The sequence below is a fragment of the Nomascus leucogenys genome, chromosome 4 (genome assembly GCF_006542625.1).
Source record: "Nomascus leucogenys isolate Asia chromosome 4, Asia_NLE_v1, whole genome shotgun sequence".
NCBI classification, from domain to species: domain Eukaryota; kingdom Metazoa; phylum Chordata; class Mammalia; order Primates; family Hylobatidae; genus Nomascus; species Nomascus leucogenys.
Window position 1 is genome coordinate 87,104,017 of NC_044384.1, and position 17,039 is coordinate 87,121,055.

Below are 17,039 nucleotides of genomic sequence, written 5' to 3' on the forward strand. Positions count from 1 at the left end.
AGCAGTTTCATAATCTCCAAAACTGGAAGCAACGAGATGCCCTTTAATAGGTGAATGAGGCTAGGCACGGTGGCTCACGCCTGGAATCCCAGCACTTTGGGAGGTCGAAGCAGGTGGATCACCTAAGGTCAGGAGTTCAAGACCAGCCTGACCAACATGGAGAAACCCCTTCTCTACTAAAAATACAAAAATTAGCCAGCGATGATGGCGGTTGCCTGTAATCCCAGCTACTAGGGAGGCTGAGGCAGGAGAATCACTTGAACCTGGGAGGCAGAGGTTGCAGTCAGCCGAGATCGCGCCATTGCACTCCAGCCTGGGTGACAAAGTGAGACGCTGTCTCAAAAAAAAGAAAAAAAACATAGGTGAATGGATAAACAAACTGACATATCCATACAATGGAATATTATTGGGCAATGAAGGAAATCGCCTATCTAGCCATGAAAAGACGTCAATAAACCTTAAATGCATATTGCTAAGTGAAAGAAGCCAGTCTGAAAAAGCCACATACTATATGATTCCAATTCTGTGACATTCTGGAAAAGGGAAAACTATACAGAAGTTGAACCGTGATTGCTGGGGCCTGGGGTAGAAGGAGTGGAACTGAATAGGTGAGGCATAGGGTAGTGAAACTCTTCTGTATGAGGAAACTTTTTGTTTTTGTGTTTTTTTGAGATGGAGCCTCGCTGTGTCACCCAGGCAGGAGTGCAGTGGCACAATCTCAGCTCACTGCAACTTCTGCCACTCGGGTTCAAGCGATTCTCCTGCCTCCGCCTCCCCAGTAGCTGGAACTACAAGTGCGCGCCGCCACGCCCAGCTAATTTTTGTATTTTTAATAGAGATGGGGTTTCACCATGTTGGCCAGGCTGGTCTTGAACTCCTGACCACAGGTGGATCGACCCACCTTGGCCTTCCAAAGTGCTGGGATTACAGGCGTGAGCCAACACTCCTGACCAACTTTTTGTGTTTATATTTTATTTTTTATTTTTTATTCAGGGTCTTGCTCTTTGCCCAGGCTGGAGTGCAGTGGTGTGGTCATGGCTCACTGCTGCATCCAACTCCTGGGCTCATGCCATCCTCCGTCCTTGGCCTCCCAAAGTGGATTACAGGCGTGAGCCACGGTGCCCGGCTGAGTAAACTTTAATGTATGCAAATGTAAAAAAATTCATCTTGGAGGTCAGCAGATCCCGGGATGGAATGCAGATTGCAACCAAAGAAACTAGCTGTATTACAAATGTGTGCAACAACCTCACTGTAGGGGCTGGGGGAATAAGGTGCTGACCTAGAAATGAGGGAGTCTGTAAGACTAAAGGCAAAAGGAACTGCACATAAGCACCACACTCGAGTTGAGAAAGTTGTACCCCACAGGAATATGGGTTAACAGTTCCAAAATCACTCCACATGTAGCTGGAACTGAACAATTAAGTAAACAGAGGATGGATGATGGGAGTCACTGTTGGAATGAGAAGTTACAGATAAGCAAGTGGGGTGGCTAGAATGATCCATGTGGTAATGGGCTGGAGTTGGAAGCATCAGGATGAACTCATGTACAGCTTAATAGAGATTCAGTTGCTTACGTACAGGAATATTTATAAATGTCTATATATACAGAATAGCATGCACACACACGTATCTCCTCATGTTATCAGCAGAGAAGACCTGGAAACAAGCGCCCCTCCCCCCCGACACCCACTAGCAACAAGCACCCAGATCTTGGTTTCTTTTCCTTTTCTTTTTTCTTTTCTTTTCTTTCTTTCTTTTTTTTTTTGAGTCGAAGTCTCTCTCCGTCACCCAGGCTGGAGTGCAGTGGTGGGATTTCAGCTTACTGCAACCTCTGCCCCCCGGGTTCAAGCCATTCTCCTGCTCTGGGGCGGGGCATGGTGCCTCCCGCGTAGCTGGGATTATAGGCGTCCGCCACCACGCCCGGCTAATTTTTTGTATTTTTAATAGAGGTGGGGTTTCACCATGTTGGTCAGGCTGGTCTTGAACTCCTGACCTCAAATTATTTGCCTGCCTTGGCCTCCCAAAGTCCTGGGATTACAGGTGTGAGCCACTGTGCCTGGCCCCTGCCCCCACTTTTTTGTTTTTTTAAAGAGAGACAGGGCTTTGCTCTGTTGCCCAGGCTGCAGTGTGATGAACTGGGTGCTAACCTAGTTCACTGAAGCCTTGAACACCCAGGGACAAGCGATCTTCCCACTTCGGCCTTCCAAGTAGCTGGAACTACAGGCGCACACTACTACACCTGGCTAATTTTTAAAATTGTTTTGTAGAGATGGGGTCTCACTATGTTGCCCAGGCTGGTCTTGAACTCCTGGGCTCAAGTGATCCTCCCACCTTGGTGTCTCAAAGTATAGGAATTACAGGCATTACGCACCATGCCCCACCCCAGATCTTGGTGTCTAATACCATTCTCCAATAAAATGAACCAGGGCTCCTCGGAGAAATGACTGGGGCAGGGGCAGGAAATATACAAGATGATCCTGGAGCAGCTTGTAGTGCCAAAACATAAAAAGTGCTAAAAATAAACAAACATACACAATGATGGGGACACAAAGCCAATTGAAAGACTCCCTATGGATAGCTCGCTCTATCTATCTATCTATCTATCTATCTATCTATCTATCTATCTATCTATCATCTATCTATCTATCTATCTATCATCAATCATCTACCGAGGTATCCTATTGTTGTTTCTCTGGAGAACCCTGACTGATATATAGGGGAATCTGGGCATGGGGTATTGGGAAACCCTCTGTGCTATCTTCACAGTCATTCTGTAAGCCTACAGGTCTTTTGTTTGTTACTTTGTTTATTTATTTTGAGACGGAGTCTCACTCTGTTGCCTAGGCTGGAGTTCAGTGACACAGGCTTGGCTGAAACCTCTTGAACTCTCCCAAGTTCAAGCAATTCTCCTGCCTCAGTCTCCCTAGTAGCTGGGATTACAGGCACCTGTCACCATGCCTGGCCAATTTTTGTATTTTTGGTGGAGTCGGGGTTTCACCATGTTGGCCAGGCTGATCTCGAAATCCTGACCTCAGGTGATCCACCCGCCTCGGCCTCCCAAAGTACTGGGATTACAGCCATGAGCCACTGCACCCGGCCTAAATTAGAAGATCTTATAACTTGGGGCTGCTCTGGCAAGAGTCGGAGGAGTTGGGCAGCAGGTGCCCCCTGTAGCGGGGGCAGGGGTTCTGGACTCGCCGTAGTTTCAACCCTGCCCACTGTTCCTTCCCCAGCCCACTGCAGCCTCGATCTCACAGGCTTAATGGATCCCCTGCTCCAGCTGCTGTCTGTTGGGAGGTGTGTGTGAGATTTGGGGGATCTGGGAGCACTTCTTTTGCCAGCAGACACAGTGCCCCGATTCAGACCACCCCACAGCCACTCCCAGTTCTTTAGCCGCAGAGCCTGCCAGGCTGAGGCCTGGGGAGGTGGTGGGAGGCTGACCCTGAGTGGGGTTCTGATTTCCCTCTTCCTCATGGCCATCACTACCCCTCAGCCCCTGCAGCAGGGACAGGCATCTTCTCAGGCAGCAATACCATCTGTACCAGCCGTGAGGGTGGTGGAAGGAAGGGTGGAAGTGTGGATCCTGGCTCCCAGAGAAGCCACTGAGGCTGGGGCAACTTATCCTCATTCCTGGTCCTGCCAGATTGGCAGCGGCGATTACCTAATTGAGGATTAAGGATTAATTGAGATCTGCCAGGAGAGTGGTGCTGAGGCCACTGCAGCCAGCTCCAGCACCTCAGCATCCAGTCTCCAGAATGCGCAGGGCACATCCCCAGGCCGCCTGCCTGCTTTGTCCCAGGGCCGTCTTGTTGGCAGGTACCATGTGAGGACCAGGCACAGGCACTGGGCACTCTCACCCCTTCGTGACGAGGAAGGTCAGGGTCGTTTGCTCCCAGCAGGCAGGAGCTGCAGATGAGGCTTGCGCCATAGCTAGAAGAGGCCAAGATCTGGCCTGGGCCGGTCCTGACTCTGAGGCACCCTCCCTAGTTGGCACTGTGGTTTCAGAGTCCCTGGGCCTGGGTGCAAGTCCCACCACCCTTCATCCTGATTGTGTGTGGCTTTATGCCAGTCCCATGTTCTCCTGGAGCCTCTGTGCAGGCAAAGGCCCTGGATTAACCTGGGGGTAATGGAAAGTCATGGCGAGGTCCTGAACAGGGGTGTGATGAAATGCAAGTGGCATTTTAGGAAGAATAACCTAGCAGTGTGTGGGGATAGAGGGCGGTGAGGCCACGTAGTCTCTAGCAGGTCACTTAGACTTGGTGCTATTGTTTATGTTATTATTATTTTTAGTTAAAAAAGTGTTTTTTAGAGACAGGGTTTTGTTCTGTTGCCCAGGCTGGAGTGCAGTGGTGCAATCACATAGTTCACTGCAGCCTTGACCTCCTGGGTTCGAGTGATCCTCCCACCTCAGCCTCCCAAGTAGCTGGGATTACAGGTATGCACCACCACACCTGGCTAATTTTTGCTTTATTTTTGTAGAGATAGGATCTCGCTATGTTGCCCAGGCTGGTCTCAAATTCCTGGCCTCAAAGTGCTGGGGTTGCATGCATGAGCCACTGCACCCGGCCCTCGTGCTATGGCCCTGATGTTTGTGTCCCCTCCAAAATGCATGTTGAAACTCAATCCCCAATGCAGCAACAGTAAGGGGTGGGGCCTTTAGAAGATGATTGGGCCATGAGGGCTCTGCCCTTATGGATGGGATTAGTGCCTTATAAAAGGGCTGGGGGTGGCAGTGGGGCAGGGGGAGTAGCCAGGCCCTCATGTGCTTCCTGCCTTTCCGCTACATGAGGCACCCTCTGGAGGAAGCAGCTCAAGGCACCATCTTGGAAGCAGAGAACTGGCCCTCTCCAGATACCCAACTGCCTGCACCTTGACCCTGGACTTCCCAGCCTCCATAACTGTGAGCAATAAATTCACGCTGTTTATAAAATACCAGTCTAAGGTATTTTGTTATAGCAGCAGGAATGGACAAGGGCACTCAGCCTGTCAATTTCTTCAATCTGGAAAATAGGGCCCTGAAGACTGGGATATGCTTTGAGTGCCCGGGGTCCTCCAGGAGGAAGATGCTTAGATGGAGTTAGGGAGGAAGGTAAAGGGGGAGGAAGCAGGACTGGGCAGGCGAGCCTCTGATTCCACGCAGATCTGTCTGCCTTGGCTGCCCCAAAGGGGAGCTCGGAGCAAAGACTGCCCCTTAGAGGAGGCTTGCGTTAGGCAGAAATGTCCAGGTCCTGGTTCCCCATGCTGTGCTCAGTTAGTGGCTGGGGGCTCCCTGGAGGAGTGAGGTGTCAGCCCAAAAGCTGAGGTGTCTCCTGAAGGGGCCAGTGGCTGAGCCCTTCTGCTAACTCACCCACTCCTCTAAGTTGAACTGCATGTTCTTTTTTTTTTTTTTTTTTTTTTTTTTTTTTTTTTTTTTTTTTTTTTTTTTTTGAGACAGAGTCTTGCTGTCGCCCAGGCTGGAGTTCAGTGGTGCGATCTCGGCTCACTGCAGGCTCCGCCCCCCGGGGTTCACGCCATTCTCCTGCCTCAGCCTCCTGAGTAGCTGGGACTACAGGCGCCCGCCACCTCGCCCGGCTAATTTTTTGTATTTTTTTTTTTTTTTTAGTAGAGACGGGATTTCACTGTGTTAGCCAGGATGGTCTCGATCTCCTGAAATCGTGATCCGCCCGCCTCGGCCTCCCAGAGTGCTGGGATTACAGGCGTGAGCCACCGTGCCCGGCCGAACTGCACGTTCTTGAAGGGAGCTCTGAGCAGTGTGCCTCCAAGGCTACTGCCGGAAAAATGAGACCAAGCTTGGGAAAGGTCTTCCTGCAGTACTTTCTCCACGCTCGAATGGAATCATGCAGGTAGCAGGAGCTGTTCTCAGGATACACGGCAGGAACTGTGGAGGCCAACACGCACCTGAGCTCGGGACAGGAAGGCGCTGTTTACTCGCTAGGGATGTTTCCTCACACTTGCTCTGGGCTGGGTCCAGGATCCAGAGAGGAATAAGAGAGGGTCCCCATCTCCCTGGAGCTCACAATGGAAGGGGCTTGTGATCCAAGGGGACAGCCCCAGTATTTGATTTTGGGGGCCAAATACTGGAGCCTCCAGGATGAGCAAGTGAGAGGCAAAAGCCATCTGCCCAGGCTTGGAAATATTTTATTGTCAGAGAGGCAGAGACAAGGCCAGGTGGCTTTATTGGAGAAGCGGTGGTGGGGGTGAAGGCAGGCAAGGGCACTGCACACAGGGGGGATGGGGAGGAGAGGAGGGTCTCCGCTGGGGGCGATGGGCTTCAAGGAACATGCTGGTGGGCAGAGGCTGTGGTCCTTGAGTCCTTTCTGCTGCCTCCAGCTTCTGTACAGGCTCACCGAGACATCATTCGCACAAACTCTGCCAGGACGAAGCCAAGGCTTTGGGTCTGTTCTCTGGACTGCACTAGGAGTAAGGATCACCTGCAGGCCTTGGGGCAGGTGGGAGTGTGGTTGAGGGGAGGATCTTCAAGGGCATCCTCTGGATCTGATAGGGAATAGGCCTCAGGGCCAGGAAGAGGGGGCTTTGTCTTATGGGGGAAAAAACAAACCCTTGTAATGGAACTTGTTTTCCTTTTTGCTTTGACAGCTAGGAAGCTCAGGAGCAACTTTAAGGCCTACTTATGGGAATACATTTCCACATAGTAATTTTCCTTGGCTTCTATTGTTATTTAATCATTTTACCCCTTTATGGGAACGCAGCATAGAGGAAGAGCTGGGTTCTGGATCAGGCTGCCCAGATTCAAATCTTGGCTCCATCTACTTGCTTTTTTGCTAAGTGCCTAGGCTTTCCTGAGAATGGACTTTCTTCTCTTGCCTATGGGGATAACAATTCCTTCCTCTCGGGTTCTCCATGATGATTAACTAGGAGAGGACATGGGAGTGCATGGCACAGGGTCTGGTGCCCAGTGGTGACTCTTGCTGTGCGGTTTCTTATCTGCTAGAAGCCTTCCAGGGCGTGTGTTGCTACGTGCGGCAGGGGGGTACCTTCGAAGTCGACCAGGCCATCCCCATTGAGGTCCACGTCCTGTAGGATCTCGTCCACCTCCCGCTGGCTGAGGCGCTCCCCCAGCAGGGCCTTGAGGGCCGCCCGGAGCTCGCCCACGCTGATGCGGCCATCCCCATTGGTGTCGAACTGTGGCAGCGTTGGTTGTGGCGTCTGGTCACTGACAGTCATTCATACGCGCAGCCCCTCACTCACGGCAGACACACAGCCCCGCCTGCCCTCAGCCCCAGTGGCCGCACCTCCCGGAAGGCGTCCCGTAGCTCCCGGACACCGATCATGTCTGCCGTCTCTGCCAGCAGCTTGGGGCCCATCAGCTCCACGAAGTCTTCAAAGTCCACCTTTCCGCCACCTGGGGGTCCCGTCCATTACAGACCCAGGGCATCAGAGACCGCTGCCCTGCCCTGGCCCTCCCTCCTCTGCCCTCTGCCTTCCCTTCGTGAATGGATCCTTTCCTCCCTCTGTGCCTGAAGCCTGGGTCATCTGTATTTCCCGATGGGAATCGCCCTCCAAACAAGGCACAGATTTGGCCAAAAGTGAAAGGAAAACCACTCTCAAACTTCTTGGGCTGGGCACGGTGGTTCACACCTGTAATGCCAGCACTTTGGGAGGCTGAGGCGGGTGGATCGCCTGAGGTCAGGAGTTCGAGACCAGCCTGACTAACATGGTGAAACCCTGTCTCTACTAAAAATACAAAAATTAGCTGGGCGTGGTGGTGGGTGCCTGTAATCCCAGCTACTCAGGAGGCTGAGGCAGGAGAATTGCTTGAACCCAGGAGGCAGATGTTGCAGTGAGCTGAGATAGCGCCACTGTCACTCCTGAGTGACAGAAAAAGACCCCATCTCAAAAAAAAAAAAAAAAAAAAAAAAAAAAAACTTCTTGGAACTCTCCTTAATTTTCCTGAAGACTTCGGCTGGGTTCAAGTCCTGGCTCCAAGGAACTTGCTGTGTGACCTTAGAGAAGTCACTTAACCATTCAGTTGCCTCATTTGCAGAATGAGGATCACAGTCCTTGCTGTGCCCACCTCCTAGAGGCTGGTGAGATTCTCCAGAGGCAGAGAGCTTGCCTTGAGAATGACCAAGGTCATGGGCTCTGGGGACAGCCTGTGCAGTCACCTCTGTACCTGGACTGCTTGGCTTCATGGGCCCAGCTGGGGCATCTGGAGGACTGGGGATGGGGACGGATCTGAGGCACATACTGATTTGTTGTGAGATCTCGATGAGCTCCATCTCGGTGGGCATGTAGCCCAGGGTCCGCATGCAGGCACCCAGCTCCCGGCAGCCAATGTAGCCGTCCCGGTCTCGGTCAAACTCCTGGAAGGCGACCTGCAGCTCTGCCAGGCAGGGTGGAGTCAGTCCTTCCCCCACATTCCCCTGATCCTGGCCTGGACCCGCCTACCCTTCTCCCTTGGTCCGATCATCCCTCCTTCTGAACATGAGATTCTCTTTGCTGCCTCAGGGATTTTGCATGTGCTGTTCCTGTTATTTGTTCTTTGAGCAAATATTTGAGGAGCATCTACTATGTGCCAAGCTCTGCTCTAGGCACTGGGGATACAGCAGTGAAATTTTTCAAAAAGGAAGAAAGAAAGAAAGAAAGTGGGGGAAACAAATCCTGACCTCTTGGAGATTTCCTCACTCTTCCCCTTCCTCTTTGGTCCTATGTCACCTACTAAAGGAAACCATCCCTCTACATGTGGCCTCCCCGGGCCCATTTGTTCCTTTCCTGGAGAGCACATGCACCATTTGTACTTGTAGCTGACTAATTGACGTTGGTCTCCAGAGGGCACGGGCCATATCTGTCTAGCTGGCCGTGTTTCCCAGTGCTCAGCCAGGGCCAGGCACACAGTGGGGACCCAGGAAGTGTCAGCTGAATGAACAAATAGAAAAGGGGCCCTGTCATCTGCCTGGTGAGTGAGACCAAGGAATGACAGCCAGGTGGGGTCTGTCATCCCCTCCCTGCTCAGTCTGGTCCCCATTTCCCTAAACTGGTCCCCTGCAGCCTTCTTGCTCCTACTTCCTCCTGGAAACACTGAGGCCCCCACCCGATGCCCCCCCAACCCTGTGTCCCCACCCCATGCCCCCATGCCCACCTCCCCTCCAGGGAACCAGTTCCTTCTCCAACACTTTACCTTCAATCTCCTCGGGCCGCAGCTCCCGGTCCTGAAGAGCACAGAGGGGTTAGGAATTCCCTGCTTCTCCTGATGGCTGTGCCCTTCCTTCTTGCTTCTCAGGGCTCCCCATCCAGCCCCACACCCCAACACGCACACACAGGGCCTGTGTCTGTCTGACTGCTCAGCCCTGTTTCCCACCCCGTCCTGCTCACTGGCCTGGGTGACTGGGTGCCCCCTTCCCTGCTTCTGGCCTAGGTCACTCCTCGGGCCGTCCCCACCTACTCCATCTCCCTCTTCTGGGGCAGGGGGCTCCCTTTGCTGGTGGTGGATCTGGGATTTGGGCAGATCCTCAGACTTGGTCCCGCCAGCCTCAATGTCACTGTTGACCTCTCTTCCATTTCTAGAGTCATTGCTCTCTCCCCTCTCTGCACCCCCACCCCAGATCGGTGTGCCTTTGCTCTGATGTCCCCACTCAATCCTCTTCCCCCTAGCTCCAGGAGAGGCAAAGTGAGGGGCAAGGGCAGGTGGGCTGGTGTGCTAGGGGCAAGGGCAGGCGGGCTGGCGGGAGAGGGGCAAGGGCAGGCAGGCTGGCAGGCGGGTGGCCGTACATACGAGTTGGGTGGCGGCAATGCTGGGCCGCAGGAAGATGCAGGCAGGCCCCACCAGGCTGTTGAGCACCGAGTAGCCCTGGATGCCCGGCACAGGGCCCCCCTGCTCCTTGGGGCTGGAGCTGGGGCTGGGGCAGGAGCCCCTTGGTGGGGAGCTGAGCCACTGCCAGGGGTCCTGCAGCAGAGCCGGCTGTGAGCTGGGGCAGTGACCGCTGAGCTCTGGGCCTGATGGCCCTCCCCACTCCTCACCAGCTGCTCCTGTCTTTGGAGCCCGGCACGGGACAGTAGGGAAGGGGCTGGGGGGTAGAGAGAGGACCCTCACCCGTGAACACTTGAGGCAGAAAGGGTCCATCCTCTAACTGTTCTGTTGGGCAAACTGAGGACCAGAAAAGGCAAGAGACTTGGCCAAGGCCACTGAGAAAGCCAGCGGCAGAGAGGAGAGGGACCTTGTGCCCAGCTCTGTCTACTAGATGGAGGCTGGCTAGCAGAGAGCGGAGAGCTGCCGCCGGGATGGGGCAGCTGGATGGGCAGCTGGGGGACCTGGAGCCTGGCAGGGGAGACCCAGTGGTCTGTGGGAGCCAAGATCAGGATGGCCAGAGGCTGTGGCTTCCAGGAAAAAAATCTCCACCTGGGGCAGTGGGCAGCCCCCAACCCCGCCCGGCCCTCACAGGGCTCTGCCCATCCCATCTGACCCTCAGGGTCCATTCCAGCCTTCTGGCCTGGGCTTCTCCCCTGACCCCTCCTACCTTAGGGCCCCGGCGCCAGGGCCGCTTGGCACAGTTCCCCATGGGCCCTGAACCATGCCAGGCCTGGAACCCCGGGGATGGCCAGGGCTAGGCCTCGGCGGATGCTGCTGCCCGCGGACTCCTGCCAGCCCCCAGCTGCTCCCAATGAGAGCCTGGGAGTACTGCAGGGGATTTTCCTGGGGTTTTGTGGGGAAGATCGGGGGCGGGTGGGCAGGCGGGGGACTTGGGCCCGGGGCTTGGGTCCTAATCCGGGATTATCTTTGAGCGTCTCCGCTGCTGAGGGGGGCCACTTGGACCCAAGGCCCCCTGGAGAGCACAGCCTCCCCAGACTGCCTCCTGAGGGTCTTCCAGACACCCCTTCTCCAGCACCCTCCCCCAACCCCTGCTTCTAATCTCTCCCAATCCGGGAAGATTTAATGTCTTCAGAAGCAGGGCCTGGGTCCCAGGAGGAGGAAGGCAGGCATGCAGTGTGCCAGGGTGGGCTGGGCCCTCCTAATGGCACAGATTCCGGTTGGTATGGACACGCGGGCCTTCCCACACAGCCTCCCAGAAAGAGGCAGCCACTTGGCCCAGCCCAGGAAGCGCCTGCCTCTCCCCTGCCAGGACCCCAGCTGGGCCCTGGGCTCCTCACCTCGGGGGAGCCCCACTTGCTTGCACTTAGCACCCACTGCCTGGACTGGTACCCCGCCCTTGGATGAGGAGCAGAAGGGAACCACCTATGTGCTGTGGGCAGTGGCAGGGCTCGGTGAGGGTGGAGATTGGGAAGGGAAGCCAGCCTGGCCCTGCCGACCTCAGAGACTCCCGCATTGGCCTCTGCCTCCGGGTCCCCTCCCTGGACTGAGTCCTGGGTCTGTCCTCTGGGGCCCCCAGTTGGGGTGTGGGGTCCCTGCTGTTCGCTCCTGGTCCCCTCACACCCCTGCCCGCATTACCTGCCCGTAGGCTGCCTGCACCTGGGCCTCTAGCTCCTGGAGGAGCTCTCGTCGCCGGGTGGCTGCTGGGCTGCCAGGGGCCTGGCTGGTTCCTGGAGTGCCCTCAGAGGGGCTGGGGTCCCCCATTGGGAGGCTGCCCTCTGCTGGGCCCTGGGGCTGGGCCATAGAGATGAGGGCTTGGTACCTCCTCCTGGCTGAGGAACGCTGCTCCCGCCCGGCCTCCGAAGTCCTGCGGGAGAGTGGTCTCGTGGGCAGCCGCAGGTGTGGCCCGGGTCCGGTGCTGCTCTTCTTTCTGTCCCTTCCTCCATAAACTGGGAGAGCCCCGTGTCCCCAGAGTCTTATATCCTCCCTAGCTCCCCGTGGCCCCTCGTGTGGCCCTGTCAGCCTGGTGAAGCCCCTCATGCTGGTCACAGACTGTTTCCGGGGCTCCACCTGATCATCCTTGCGGCCCCGGTGGCCGGCCCTCTTGCCTGCCTTTGGTCTCTTCCCCACAGCGTTCTGCCTCCATCTGTCTGGCTCACGGCCCACCTGCTGCCCCACACACCCTCCTTGCTCAGTTTCCGTCTCACCCCCTACCCCTCTCTGCCCCCTCTGCCTTTGTGTCTGTTTTGCCTGCAGCCCCGTCTCCATCCCCTCTGACCCGCCGCCGTCTCTCTCAGTCTGGATCCAGTGGTGTCTCTGCCATCTCTGACCCACTCAGCCCATCTCTCTGCTGGCTCCTTCCCTCTGTTGCTGCAAGGCCTTTTCTTGCATTGGTCTGTCTTTCTGTCTGTTCTTCCTTGCTCTTCCTATTCCCCCCACCATCCCGCTCCCAGGAGAGCTCCAGAATTCTGGAAAGGCCTTCCCCATCTCCCCAGCCCAGAGCCCTAGGGTCCCTCTGTGCTGCCCACCTCCCTGCCTCCCTCCCTCCTCCCCAGGGTCCCTCTGTGCTAGCCCCCTCTACTCCCCAGGGTCTCTCTGCACTGCCCACCCTCCTCCCTCCTTCCCAGGGTCCCTCTGTGCTGCCCCCTCCTTCCCTCCCTCCTCCCCAGGGTCCCTCTGCATTGCCCACCTCCCTGCGTTCTGCCACGACCTCCACCTGGTCCTGCTGACCTTCAACCTCTTGCTTCTCAAGGAAAAGGGGTGGAGGTGGGCCGGGCAGCCCCTGCTGGCCTCTCAGGCTTCCTTGCCATGCCCCTAGCCCACTCCCCACCCAGCTACCCACTCTTCAACTCCCAGAATGAGGTCATCATCCTGCCCCGGCTCCATTCCAGGCCCCTCATGATTTATTCACCTGCCCCCCACACTGGCCTTTGTCCAAGGGAACCAGATCCCACTAGGCGCTGCCACCTGAGCTGGTGGCTCTGGCCTCTCTCAGCCACACGCAGCCATCTATTCATGTATTCCCTCAGCAAACAGCTGAGGCTGGCTGGGCCAGCTGCTGGGGCTGTGTGACAGACCCCATCTGTCCAGAGAAGCCCACTCTCAGGCACGTCTAACCAGGAAAAGAGCCACCAGACAGTCTCCAAGTGCTTGGGGTCATTGGCCCAGGCATCAGGGAGGCTTCATGGAGGAGGTGAGGGGATAAGGCAATGCTGCAGGCATTGCCTATTAATGTTTAACCTGTGCCTGGCCCTGGGAGACAGCCAGGGTGCCTGGCATGGATCAGCCTTGAACTTGGAGTGCCCCAGGAGCTGGAACCTGGTAGGTGTGTTGGATGGAGGCCCTTGGGAGGGAGGAAGGGGTTAGTGGCCTCTGGAGAAGGTATGGGTGGCAGGAGGTCTGAGAAAATTTTAGAGAGGTTGAATCTGCAGCAAACATTTGTCTGACACCTGCTCTGTACCTTCCTGGGTGCTGGAACCAGTCCCTACATCCTGGAACCTTTCACCTGCTGGGAGGTGCACATTCAGCAAACCAGAATGACAGTGGCCAGGGAAGTGCAGGAAGTGCAAGGCTGTCAGGAGGGAGGCCTTGGCCGGGCGTGGTGGCTCACGCCTGTAATCCCAACACCATGGGAGGCCAAGGCAGGTGGACCATTTGAGGTCAGGAATTTGAGACCAGCCTGGTGAACATGGCAAAACCCCATCTCTACTAAAAATACAAAAATTAGCTGGTGTGGTGGCACATGCCTGTAATACCAGCTACTCGGGAGGCTGGAGCATGAGAATCACTTGAACCCGGGAAGTGGAGGTTGCAGTGAGCCGAGATCGCCCCACTGCACTCCAGCCTGGGTGACAGACTGAGACTCTGTCTTGAAAGAAAGAAAGAAAAAAAAAAAAAAGGAAGGGCCTTGCTTGATGGAGTTGAGGAACTGACATGCTAGCCAAGAGCAGAGGATGATGGGAATGGCTGAGCAAAGGGAGGGGGTGGCCTCACAGACAGAGGAAAGCCTCCACATCTGAGGACAGGCCAGGGTTGAGAGGTGAGTGGAAAGGCAGGTTGTGATCATTCCCATTGCTTCAGCCTTCAGTGTCCTTCAGTCCCACCTCTGCACATGGAGAGCATGAGTAGCCTGGTGTCCCAGGTGGTAACATCTCTGAAAACATTCATCGGAGACAGAAATTCTCCTCTGCAAGACCATAGAAAGGGCCGGCAGTCCTGGGTTCCCCCATGCACATACTATGTCACCCTGGGAAATGTATGTCACCTCTTTAAGCCTCAGTTTCGTCATCTGAAAAGTGGAGGTTGACCTAGCATCTGCCTCCCAGTGCCATTGTGGAAATTAGATGACAGGACCTGGCATCTAATAGGCGCAGAACGTGGTGGGCACCGCACATGATGAATGATTCCATGTCTAAAGGCACAGAACGTGGTGGGCACCGCATGTGATGAATGATTCCATGTCTAAAGAACCATCTTTGAAAGTGGAAACTGGTGAGAAATGTATGTCCCAAAGTATAATCCAAAATAGTGGGGTCTGTAACCGCTCAGAGTATAGGGGGTAAAAGAGTTTTCAATCAGGGAGCAAAGGCCTTGTGTCTAAGTGGAGGAGAAAGCCTGGCTTGGAGACTCCCCCTGGCTTGTGTTCAATCAGCAGCATCCTGGAGCACTCATCTTGGTGCCCTCAACTTGCCCAGCCTGACTTAGCCAAGCTGGGGTCCTGGCTCCAGTGTCTAGGATGGGTGGATCAGGGGTTTGACTAATGGGTAGACAGAGGGAAGGATGGGTAGAAGGATGGTTGGTTGGGTAAAATGGGTGGTTGGATGGATGGGTGGATAATTTGATGAACCGGTGTTTAAATGGACAGATGGATGGAAAGATGAATGGATGGACAGGAGGATGGATAGTTGGGTTAGTAGATAAGAAGTTGGATGGATGGACAGGTGAGTGGCTGGCTGGCTGGAAGGATGGGTAGGTGATTTGATGGGCTGGTGGTGCAATGGTTGGTAAATGGATGGATGGATGATTGCGTAGATAGTTGGTTGGGTAGATGGTTGGATAGATGGATGGATGAATGGAAGATGGATGGAGAGATAGGTGGCCGATGATCATATGGGTAAATGGGTAGTTGAATGAATAGGTGGATAAATGGACAGATGAATGTCTTGATGGACTGGCTATTGAATATTTGATTGATGGATGGATGGATGATTGGGTAGATGAGGGTTTAGATGGATAGAGAGATAGATGGAAGTGGATAGATGGCTGGGAGGATGGACTGCTGGTGAAGGTCTTGTGTGTGTGTGTGTGCGCGCGCGCGTGTGTGTATGTGTGTTTTGAGACAGGATCTCACTCTGTCACCCAGGCTGGAGTGCAGTGGCACAATCATGGCTCACGGCTTACTACGGCCTTGACCTCCTGGGCTCAAGCAATCTTTCTCTCAGCATTCTGAGTAGCTGGCACTGTAGGCATGTGGCATCATGCCCAGCCATTTTATTTACTTATTGCAGAGATGACATCTTGTTATGCTTCCCAGGCTAGTCTTGAATTCTTGGCCTCAAGCAATCCTCCTGCCTTGGCTTCCCAAAGTGTTGAGATTATAGGCATGAGCAATGGCTCCTGACAAAGGTCCTATATTAAAAGGTCCTATATTCATGAAAAGAGTTCGTTAGGGTACAGACTATATCTTGCCTATTTTGATGTCTCCCATGGTGTCTAGCCCATTCATTGCCTGGTACATACTAATCAATGCATGAATGAAGACTTGTGTCTCTCTATCTCCCTCCACACTTTACTGTGATTCCTCTAATGGCAAAGACGGTGGCTCCTTCTCCCCTGTTTTCCCCAAAAGTTGAATCTAGAACTTGGTACCTGGTAAGCACCCCAAATAGAACCATGTTGAGAATCTACTTTGTAACCACCAGGATAAAGTAAAAAAGATGGACACTGACCACTGTGGGTAAGGATGTAAGAAGTTGGAACCCTCAGACTCTGCTGATGGGATTGTAAAATGGTGCAGCCACTTTGGAAAGGAATTTGGCAATTCCTCAAAATGAGTTATCACATGACCCAGCAATTCCACTCCTAGGTATATAGTCAAGGGAACCAAAAACATAAGTTTGGGGCCAGGCAAACAACTTTGGCTCATTCCTGTGATCCCAGCACTTTGGGAGGCCAAGGCAGGAGGATCACTTGAGGCCAGGAGTTCAATGCCAGCTTGGGCAATAAAGTGAGACCCTGTCTTTAGAATAAATATAAAAATTAGCCAGGCACAGTGATGATTGCTTATAGTCCCAGCTACTCAGGAGCTGTACTCCAGCCTGAGTGACAGAGCAAGACACCATCTCTAAAAAAACAAAACAAAAAAACTCCTATAAGTCCACACAAAAACTTCTACAGAAATGTTCCTAAAAGCATTATTCATAGTAGACCAAAAAGTGAAACAACTTAAATGTCCATCAACTATGAATGAGTAAAGGCCAGGCATGGTAGCTCACGCCTGTAATCCCAGCACTATGGGAGACCGAGGTGGGTGGATAGCCTGAGGTCAGCGGTTCCAGACCAGCCTGACAAATATTGTGAAACCCCATCTCTACTAAAAATACAAAAATTAGCCGGGCATGGTGGCGTGCACCTGTAGACCCAGCTACTCGGGAGGCTGAGGCAGGAGAATAGCTTGAACCCAGAAGGAGGAGGTTGCAGTGAGCCGAGATCACGCCACTACACTTCCAGCCTAGGAGACAGAGTGAGACTCCATCTCAAAAAAAAAAAAACAAAAAAAACCAAAAAACAAACTATGAATGAGTAAACAAGGGTGGTCTATCACTGCAATGGGATATTACTTGGCCATAAAAAGAGATGAAGTGCTAACACATTTTACAGCATAGATGAGCCTTGAAAATATTATGCTAAGTGACAAACAGACACAAAAAGACAAATACTCTATGATTCCACTTATGTGAAATGTCCAGCATAAGCAAATCCATAGTGACAGAAAGTAGATTAGTGGTTGCCAGGGGCTGGGGGGAGGAAGAAAGAGGAGTGACTGCTAATGGGCATGGGGTGTCTTTTCGGCATGATGAACGTGTTCTGGAATTAGATAGGGTAATGATTGCGCAACACTGAATATATGAAAAACCACAGAATGCAGGCTTTGCAAGGGTGAATCTTATATAACAATAAAGCTGTTTAGGCTGGACGCAGTGGTTTACGGTTGTAATCCCAGCAATTTGGAAGGCCAGGGTGGGCGGATGGTTTGAGCTCAGGAGTTCAAGAC

The 17,039-nt window shown here is 53.8% G+C and overlaps 1 protein-coding gene across 2 annotated transcripts; it reads right to left on the bottom strand.

The window, feature by feature from the left end:
* Positions 1–6,153: 6,153 nt before the first annotated feature.
* Positions 6,154–10,806, bottom strand: CABP2 (calcium binding protein 2). Of its 2 annotated transcripts, none has more exons than XM_012495984.1 (7): positions 10,476–10,806; positions 9,730–9,904; positions 9,140–9,170; positions 8,210–8,344; positions 7,254–7,363; positions 6,996–7,143; positions 6,154–6,369 (listed from the first exon to the last, which is right to left on the bottom strand). In XM_012495984.1, exons 1-7 carry the CDS (start codon positions 10,529–10,531, stop codon positions 6,344–6,346), a joined length of 681 nt encoding a protein of 226 aa, XP_012351438.1. In that variant the 5' UTR covers positions 10,532–10,806; the 3' UTR covers positions 6,154–6,343. The 2 variants fall into 2 exon arrangements, with proteins under 2 accessions (XP_012351438.1, XP_003273991.1); XM_003273943.2 differs by having other exon boundaries at positions 9,734–9,904; positions 10,476–10,638.
* Positions 10,807–17,039: the final 6,233 nt, after the last annotated feature.

What these genes read in the sequence shown, in the direction of transcription:
- CABP2 (XM_012495984.1), bottom strand. Translation starts at nt 10,531, where the DNA reads ATGGTTCAGGGCCCATGGGGAACTGTGCCAAGCGGCCCTGGCGCCGGG. An exon ending in CCTGGCGCCGGGGCCCTAAG is followed by an intron (nt 9,905 to 10,475) that starts GTAGGAGGGGTC and finishes GCTCTGCTGCAG; the next exon opens with GACCCCTGGCAGTGGCTCAG. An exon ending in TACGGGACGCCTTCCGGGAG is followed by an intron (nt 7,144 to 7,253) that starts GTGCGGCCACTG and finishes ACGCTGCCACAG; the next exon opens with TTCGACACCAATGGGGATGG.